This window comes from Sinohyriopsis cumingii, chromosome 5, assembly GCF_028554795.1.
Source record: "Sinohyriopsis cumingii isolate HCF-2022 chromosome 5, ASM2855479v2, whole genome shotgun sequence".
Taxonomy (NCBI): Eukaryota; Metazoa; Mollusca; class Bivalvia; order Unionida; family Unionidae; genus Sinohyriopsis; species Sinohyriopsis cumingii.
The window spans coordinates 106502824-106513279 of NC_142965.1; the positions used below are offsets into that span (position 1 = coordinate 106502824).

The 10456-nt window shown below is 31.5% G+C and overlaps 1 protein-coding gene across 2 annotated transcripts in view; it reads right to left on the reverse strand.

Moving 5' to 3' along the window:
• Window positions 1-1005: 1005 nt before the first annotated feature.
• Window positions 1006-10456, reverse strand: part of LOC149799939 (uncharacterized) — a 15928-nt gene continuing 6477 nt past the window's right edge. Inside the window, exons 4-10 of one of the 2 annotated variants that reach the window (XM_089959403.1) lie at window positions 9452-9559; window positions 8446-8556; window positions 7306-7419; window positions 6712-6822; window positions 5242-5364; window positions 3630-3720; window positions 1006-2988 (exon numbers count right to left, since the gene is read on the reverse strand). In XM_089959403.1, the coding sequence (XP_089815529.1) occupies window positions 2622-2988; window positions 3630-3720; window positions 5242-5364; window positions 6712-6822; window positions 7306-7419; window positions 8446-8556; window positions 9452-9559 (1025 nt within the window). In that variant the 3' untranslated portion in view covers window positions 1006-2621. The remainder of the gene's footprint in view (window positions 2989-3629; window positions 3721-5241; window positions 5365-6711; window positions 6823-7305; window positions 7420-8445; window positions 8557-9451; window positions 9560-10456) is intronic. The other variant, XM_089959404.1, reaches the window with a different exon arrangement.

The window sequence follows — 10456 nt, forward strand, 5'->3', positions numbered from 1 at the left end:
ATTAGATAAAATTTAAAACACCCCCTCATATATATATATATATATATATATATATATATATATATATATATATATATATATATATATATATATATATATATATATATATATATAATCAACCTTGTTAAAAATGTTATGTTCATTACTCATTGAAAATGCCAGATGTAAACGAAAGACACAATTCCATAATTTAACTGACCTTTATAAAGAGACAAAGTATCACGTGATCGAAATCCTATTCAATTGTGCATTTACTTAGATGTTTTTTCTCTCACTGTTTTAATCTGGTTTTACATCCTTGTTGTCCTTTTAGCTCGGGTCATAGCTATTATAATTCTTCTTCTTCTTCTTCTTCTTCTTCTTCTTCTTCTTCTTCTTCTTATTATTATTATTATTATTATCATCATACTATAGTTTGTTGATATATTGCACGCTATAGAAGATGGAACATTGTATTTATTGTACTATTCAGTATGCAATTAATTTAGTTGAAAACAATCCATAAAATAAGGTTTTGTCTATTGGAATGTAGCCACAGTTTGTTTAGGCTATTTTAATATAGCCACAGCGCGTTTAGGTTATTGGAATGAATAAAGATTCTTCTTCATACGAAAGGGTTATTTTTAACTGGTAGAATCTGGTCATTTTTAGAACCATTCCGATTTCGTTTTTTCCATGGCAAGGATGGTAAAACGGATTGTAACCAGTCACTGAGGCTATCATGTGGCAAAACTCGGGAAGATGGGAGATAAAAATGAGATAAAAACTCCTTCCGTAAATATTGAAACAGCAATAACTAATGTTTATCATATAATAAAGAACTGAATTGGAATATCCATGAAATATTATTTAAAAGTGTTTGTTATCTGAGTATATGGACAGAACGTATCTGATGGAATTATAAGGAATGTAAGTCAATTTGCTCAGACGCCGTAATCTATTTTATCCCGCTAAATATTCGAAAAGTTATCGATTTCTTCGTTGATTACAGAAAAGTTGAAACAATTGAAATTAACACCTTTTATTCCACTTTAATTACAATCCACACAGTATTAAGCATGCAAAATGTTTGTGAAATAAAGAAACCAAAATATATATTAGGAGAAGAAGAACCGCCATACAGTTCTTCACGAATCATTTATTTAGACACATTTCATGTGTGCTAGTTTGAGGCAATGTCTAGCACTGGGACACCATGCCGCATACATGTAATATCATACACCATCACATTATCCTGACACCAGGCCAACCAGCCCTAACGCTACCATCGTTAAAAACTTGTCCATAAAACTCTCAAGGTCACTTGAACCTAACAATTTCAGTCTTCCCGTCATGAATACTTATCAATAAGGCCGACTCAAATTACCATTTAAGACAAAACAGGGACACTTTGGGGTTGTGGCTGCTGCTTTAATAGTGGGTACAGGTAATGCAAAGAATATATATATTTAATGCGGCATACTATTCTTATATTCTTTCTCTCCCTAGCTTTGTTAGAAGATATAAAGGTTTTGAAGGATTGATTTTAGCAATTATTTCTCAGTGCAAGAAACATATATTAACAAAAGCACATAAACAAGTGAAAGGAAAATAAAAATGACCCTGCGTCTATTTAAAAAAAAATAATACGTTACTGTCACCACCTTTTCACTTATACTGATATAAAATGAAATGATGAACACTGTTCTTGAAAACCTGCAAACAGATGTTCTGTTCCACATCTGTAGCCTGTACCATAATCACAAAAGAACGCATAATTCATCATTCCTCAGGTTGCACAAGATATATCACACACACACACACACACACACACACACACACACACACATATATATATATATATATATATATATATATATATATATATATATATATATATATATATATATATATATATATATATATATATATATATAATGGTGACCCAAATATATTTAACCCTACCTTTTATAGACGACTGTTAAAATACCGTTCAAGAGGAATAAATGATATCATGGGCACCGGGTACATGCATCAGTCATTTTTGGAAAAAAGGTATAAGAAAATGATATTTTTTTAAAAAAGTTTGCATATACCAATTACAGAACAATGTCTATGCGATACTTATATGCAAATGATGATGATTGATATTTACACACAATAATTAAAGATTATAAATGTTGTTAATTTAGTCAAGAGTCAACATGGTTTATATTTTCTCCCCTTTTCCTTACCTGACCTTAACTTTACTAGATATATTAATTTTACTTAATAGAAGACAACTATATGAAGAAAAGCATGCGTATAAAGAGCACCTGTATTTCTTTACATACTTTTGTCTTTCTTTGATCCTGGTGCAACTTGCGAACTTTGCTAATTTGTGTATATCTCTTAGAGGACAATTCTTTTCCTGCTAAATATCTGTACTCGAATATTAAATTACTGTTATATGTAAAGGTAGCTTCGCCGAAAAAGTTTCTGGTAATTGAATTAAGAATTTTAGTTAAGTCAGTCTAAAGGATATATTATTCTTCTGCTGTAGGTCCAAGTAGAACCACACTGTAAGACACCATCTACATAAACAATATGAACTATTGACAGTTTTAGTCATTAGGGAATGATTCCGTTACAATACACTTGTCTTAATTATACTCGGAGTGATCATCTTGTTTGGCATCCTGTGCTTTGGAGAAATTCTGACTATTCCTCGCAGAGTTCTTGCTCTCCAATTTAGCATGTAAGGACATAGAGAATGCCGGGTTTAGATATCCATCTGCAGCTGTCTTTATCCCGTCCTTTACAGTTTCCACTGATTGCAGATGTGGGTAATCATCAGATGGATCGGTTTCGCTTGCCTCCACAATTACTTCTGATTTGATTCGTCTTCGAATGTCGTATATTTGTTCATCATCTATAGTCCAGTATTCTCCAGACTGAACCCGCTTGACGTCATGGTAAACTTCTTCACTGTTCATCTTTGTATCCATGTACACTCTGACCTTATGTCTTCTATAATAATAATAATAATAATAATAATAATAATAATATTATTATTATTATTATTATTATTATTATTATTATTATTATTATTATTATAGCATTAATATTATTAGTATTAGATGAGAGTGACTATAATTTATATATATATATATATATATATATATATATATATATATATATATATATATATATATATATATATATATATATATGACTTTTACTGATCATGTGTTAATACCACTTTAACATACATTTTTCTCTGTCCTTAGCAATTACAAAGAATAATTATAATAATAAGTATATATTATTTGTCTACCCTACACATTAACTGTTAACTTGTGAAAATCACTTTTGCTCTTATGGGTACCTTTGTTGTACCATTTTGACAGCTTAAATCTCAAAAGTACATGATTATTACAGTAAGTTTTAATTGAGGTCTCTGAGTACAACTATGTCTCAATCACAGGCATGTATATGAACATATTTATCTCTGATATACAAACTGTGTTATATGTTTTGTTGTACATAACACAAACGAAGCATTGTTTTTTTTCACAGACAGGAACATTTCGCTAAGTGATAAACTTGTTCCTGGCCCTTGTTTTTTTTACAATGAATTTATATTATGTCATAAATCTATTAACATTTACCTGTACCATACACCGATGATGAGTAAGATGACGGCGATTATTGCACATCCAGCAGCTCCAACAATACCGGGAATATTTTGTCCTGACGAAGCTATGCGAATATTGAAAGATAAATCAATGGTAAAGATACATAAGGAGAAATAATCAATCTACTGCATTAACTCGTACGCTAATAATATACTTATGACGTCCTTATAAATGTTCCAGGCAGTTTAAACCATACTTTAAAACTGTACCTTATATGTTGTCTGCTGCGATCTGTTCTTTTATATGAAACAATAAATAAAACAAGACGCAACGATCCAAAACTGAGACCACAGATCAATATTTTTATACTTGTGTTGTTCGTACTCATTTCAAACTTGTTTTGTCCTTAATCATTTCAGACTAGTTTTTTCCATAACCTTTTCAAACTTGTCTTGTTCTTAATAGTTTCAAACTTTTTTTGTTATCACTATAAACTGCAACACTGCAGACATCTTAGCAATGTGATTAAAACATTGTTAAAACTACGTTAATAATCCAAATCACACACACACACACACACACACACACACACACACACACATTTCTCTTGTCCATAACCATTTCAAACTTGTCTTGTCCTTAGTGTTTTCAAACTTGTCTTATCCTGAAACAATTGAAGCTTATTTCGCCTTTACTCATTGCAAACTTGTTTTGATCCTAATCATATCACACCTGTCTTGTCCGTATTTTATAAAACTTTCATGTCCTATATAATTTTAAACTTGTTTTGATTTTAATCATTTCATACATGTCTTGTCCTTAATATTTTAACAATTATATTGCCCTTAATTGTTTCAAATTTGTTTTGACCTTAATCATTTCAAACTTGTCCTGTCCTTAGTTATTTCAAACTTGTCCTGTCCTTAGTTATTTCAAACTTGTCCTGTCCTTAGTTATTTCAAACTTGTCCTGTCCTTAGTTACTTCAAACTTGTCCTGTCCTTAGTTATTTCAAACTTGTCCTGTTCTTAGTTATTTCAAACTTGTCCTGTTCTTAGTTATTTCAAACTTGTCCTGTCCTTAATCTTATGAAACCTATCTTGCATTTCATCATTTCAAACTTGTTTTATCCTTAATCATTTCATACTTGTCTTGTCCTTAATCATTTCAAATTTGTCTTGTTCTTAAATCATTTCAAACTAGATGTAATGTCCTAATCATTTCAAACTTGTTTTATCCTTAATCATTTCAAACTTGTTTTATCCTTAATCATTTCAAACTAGATGTAATGTCCTAATCATTTCAAACTTGTTTTATCCTTAATCATTTCAAACTTGTTTTATCCTTAATCATTTCAAACTAGATGTAATGTCCTAATCATTTCAAACTTGTTTTATCCTTAATCATTTCAAACTTTTTATGGTTTCCTTACTCACTTTAAGCTTATCTTGTCCTGCATCATTTGAAACATAATCATTGCAAACAGTCGTACTGGTTTAGGATAGTTATATATTTTGGAAAAATAAATCATCGAAACTGAGTATTGTTTTCTATTTTGAAAATCATTCATATTCGTATGAGTGTTGGTAATAACATCTTGTCTGGTAAGAGGTATTAGGAATATAGCTTAATATCAATCTAGTTACCATCAATGTTGCAGTTCGTGCCACTCCAACCCTGGTTACAAACGCAATCATAGTCATTACTGTTGTTCAACTTTACTTCACATCGTCCATTCAAACAGGGCTTTGTGGAACAAGCGTCGATAGCTTTATTTTAAAACATAAGAAGTTATATATATATATATATATATATATATATATATATATATATATATATATATATATATATATATATAAGGAAAGAAATAAAGAATACAGATCATATGGCGAGACAAAACAGAGAATGTAATATATCTTGTCACATGTAAGATATATAGCCTTCAGTATATCGAAGAAACTGAAAAGCTACAGAAAAGGATCAACCTTCATAGATCTGATTGGATGACAAAGAAGCTGTACAGAAACCCGGTCGCAGAACATTTCTCCCTTGGTCACACTTTCAGTGATACAACACTTATTGCAATTGCTCACATCCCCAACTGGAGTTCCCAAACCAGGAAAGGAAAGGAATCTTAGTGGATACGCCGCCTTTGAACATTGAAACCAAGCGGTTTAAGCCAAGAAGACTAGACAAAGACACCCATGCACAAATAAAATTATCTTTTGCTTCTGACTAATTTTCTTTCAAATAATTCTCTAAATTTGCTTAATAGCCTATTATTACTACTGTCACAATGAAATATCGTGGATATAACTTGCGGTTACATACATTTACATAAACAACAGTTTTCTTTATGACTCATCGATTTATAGGTCAATACAAATATTTTCTAGTATCGGCAATAACGTGAAATAAACTAGTTGAAACAAAATAAAGTTAAAGGATTAATTCCTGTAGAAACATCCTAGTAAAGTTATGCAGACATAACCGTTTTTCTGTTTTATTTGTTTGTCTTGTATATGTTTTGTATTTGCCTCTGAAAAAGACTCATTAAATAGCCGAAAGCGCTTAGGCCAGTTAGATTCTAGTTTCGTTCTGTTCGTCTTCAGTTTATTTGTATGTATGTATATATATATATATATATATATATATATATATATATATATATATATATATATATATATATATATATATATATAATTTCCTGTAAATAATTGTTGGTGAATTGCAGTTGATATAAACGCTCATATGTACGTATATCCATACATATTTATCGCTTGACCGGCATATGATGAGACGAAATGTAAACATTATGTCTGAGAATAATTTGAAATTCGGTTCATAACATAGTGTATAAAAGAAAATATTCAAAGTCTGAAGACTATACAAATGGATTTCTTTGCAGATGTGGATGTATTACATATATTTAAAACATTTCGTCGACTCCTACACGCTTCAGTTATATTATGTTCTTTCATATACATTGATTTGGATGATAAAAGTCGCAATTGTGAGACGGGGAATGAAACTGCTTTATGCGTTAGACGCTAACATGGAGCTGTTCAAAAAATCTGAAAGTTGTAATTGCTAATTATATCATGGGGAGTAAAAACCTGTTTCGCAATTTGTTCCCGTCCATTTGTCGTCGCAACTGCATCTATATGAAGATGGCAGGTCTTCACACGTTCCTTCTCGGCATGGACTGGACTGGCATTCATTTATCGCTGTATAAATTAGGTTGGAATATATCTTTGCACTACCATCAAATAAGAAATGTACAATATATTTGCTTGAAATTCAAAGTTTCATATCTTGTATTTGTTAGTTCTAGGTTTCACTTTGATCTTTTACGTCTTTATTACAAGCAATCTATTTGTGATTCACTTCCTGCAAAATGTTCAGGAAGGAGTAACTGATTCACAAAGGTTATTGTTCATTTAGTTTCTTAAATCAAAACCTTACAACAATGAGATCTGACGTTTTGTATCAACAATATTTTGAAACAACCTCCAGGGAATATTGAAAACAAAAAATGACCTTGGTTTAAATCTAATACAATACCGACTGTATATTGTTTGAATCCAAAGTATTTGACAATAGCACACATAAAAGTATGCTGCTTAGTATAGCAGAACGTTAACCAATGTTATTCAAAGGCACTCGTGTTTTAATGCAATTAACTTTGAACAAAACTAAGGAGAGGGTACCGATTTCGCAAGTTTTCCCCATCCAGCCTGGGGTACAATGGCATATATAGCCATTTGCAAGATCTTTACAGTGTCCACCATTTACACATGGACTGCCAGCGCATTCATCGATATCTAGAAAATAAGACATAAGAGCAGGGAAAAAGAGCTCTCTCTAAGAATATTGAAAGATATTGAAACAATAATTGGATAGACTATTAACTGAAAATCGATTTAAAAAGAGAAATTAGGATATGACCTTGCAACGTTGTTCAATGTCGAAATAAACATTGAATCTAGTAGCGCTTATTAGAGTTTGACAAAAAGAAGCGAAAACAAAATAACCAACCAAAATTCTTGTATGTAGATACATAAATGTGGTCTTTCATACAAACTACGAGCGACTTTAAAGTTAAATAGTACGATTATTTTATTTCGAAAAATATGCGTCAGAAATGTTCTTTGTCTCGAAACATTGGTCTAAAGTTAGTGCTATGCTTGGATAACTTTCTGTCGGTTGGGAGACCGGCATATGTCGACATGCTTCTCTAAACAGGGGTGATTTTATTTACTCGTATAAGTTAACAGCTAAGCAATGCTTGTCATAGGGTGGGTCCATGTAACAGGTTTTCCAAAGCATCCATCCCTCAATCCATTGACTGATACTTTAATTTCATTTGTAACGAGACCCTACTAGTAAATTGGCCATATTCTAACAGACATAACTTATTTTCTAAATGACCTTGAAAAACCTGACCGAGGCATTGTTGATAGTAACAGTTAAAGAAAAGTTCCAGAAAGCGGGATATGGGAAATTCGCATGGTCGCTGCAAATCAGTCAAGAGAATACTGCGCATGAATTTCATAGGCTTATTTGGACCAATCAGATTCTCATAAAGGATGTTAACATATTAACATATCAAAAATATTAAACTCCACACACTACAAGTACAGCGTACCAGCTATGTGATAAACTTTTATCTTACATTGGCCGAGATTTCAACTTGGTTTTAACCAGCCGTTTACTGTGGTACATACTTTGTCAAGATCTTGTCTTGATAAATACACAAATGATTTTCCCCCAATGAACATAATGTAACTACGTATGTGTTAATTTAAACAGAACAGCAACATATTGATAATGATAGAATATTATCGTACCTATTTCACACTGTTTGCCTGTCCATCCAGGGTTACAGACGCAAAGATATTCCCCGTATTTATTGTAGCACTTTCCGCTGTGACAAGGGTTGGATGAACACTCATCTATATCTTTAACAAAAACGTGAGCTAAATGGATTCGTTATTGACAAAATACATTCTGATAGTGATAGATGAAAATAGCAAAGTAATTAAATATCTCGGAAATATGTTTATTTTCTTATTAGATTCTTATTCCCTTATGACAATATTCCATAGTCCTGAACATGTTCACGATGCAGAGGTATGCAACTGTCGATGGAATATATATATATATATATATATATATATATATATATATATATATATATATATATATGTTCCTGAAAAGAGTTTTTCTCACGTAGTATTGCAATACTAACGTCAAAGCAAATTACTGAATCTCTTAATATTCCAGTGTTGTCTATTGACTCGATAAAGATAAGGCATATTTGAAACTATTATTATATGAGGAAAGTACCAAACGGCTCTCCAGATGGTACGTTTCATCTCGCCCTAAACTCCACTGCCTATAAAGAATGTCTTCGTCGATATTATTATGCAACCGCTCCATTCCATTTTTGCTTGGTTTATCATGGCGATTGACCATCGTCTCGTTCATACAAAAAGCTAATCTATTGATTTGTTTATGTTTAATATTGAAATTGCTGACTTAGTCCCTGCCGATGACCATTAAATGAAATGGATGCAGTAGTGTTGGCGGAGAAGGCCATCTTACATAAAGTCTGGGGGTAACATTTATTAGGACAATTTTGTTTTGCTTAGTTAAACTTTATAGAGATATGCTATGTCCAAACGTAGAATATTTATAGCCTGTAAGCAAGAGATTTAAATTTTATTCTTATTATCAGAACTCAAAAGTGTAAGGGATTACTCAGTATGTACATTTTTCGGATGTTATGAACAATGAATTGATGTATGACCATATTCTGTCCACGATTAACTAACTGTGAAAGATTATACTTACCTATAGAACAACTGGATCCAGTCCACCCCTTGATACAGTTACACTTGATTTCACCCCCTACATCGTTACATATTCCATTTATGCAGCTGACCAGACAGCTTCCCTGGTCTGGAATAATGATAATAATAATAATAACTTTAGGATCCAGTTTCTTCAACAGTCAAATAATTTACATAGAACTTCTCGTTTCAAATATAGTCTATAAAGGACTAGGCCGACTTTAATGAACATTTGTCCAGAATATGCCCTGATTTGAATCCACACAAAAAATATGAAGGAGGAAAAATATATCGTCTTTGCATAACTTGTTTTAGAATATCCAAAATGTGAAAAAGTGAGATCGCAACTTTGATTTGGGCTGAAATAAAGCATTCCATTAGTAATAGAATTAGTCGTTATTATATTTTCCTTTTTGAAAGTGTGATTTACCCGGATTTATTATAGTATTTATCCTACAGCGCAGCTGAATAAACACACGACATATCCTGCAAGGAATGAGATAGTAAGACATTATTCTAAAGATAAATTAAGGAGGTACTCGGCATTGCTTACACAAAAACGGAACTTTAAAAAATTAAAATATAAAATAAGAAACTCATGAAGCTCTTTTGATGGCACCTTCAAATATTCACACCGTGAAATGTTATGTTTATCTATGTGGTTGAACGATCGTCAAATGTATCGAGTTAGAATCCTGTTAGTGTTATTATTTATTTATTTATTAAATGTTTAAGTATTATTTTTAGAAAAACTAAATTAATTTTCCTCTCTGTTGCTTTTGTTATCAAACCAAAATTAAACAGATATTTGGTATAGTGTCTCTTTTTTCTTAGTGCCTGAAAAGACAGCATGTATTTAGCTTTCATTCTTTTCTTTTCCATTCCTCCCCCAGAGGAAATGTGTGGACAGATTTTCTATCGCTATTATTGAATCATTAATTCATCCTTTTATGCAACAATGTCTAGTTAATGCATTGTATCTTGTATTATGTGCTATAACCATTCG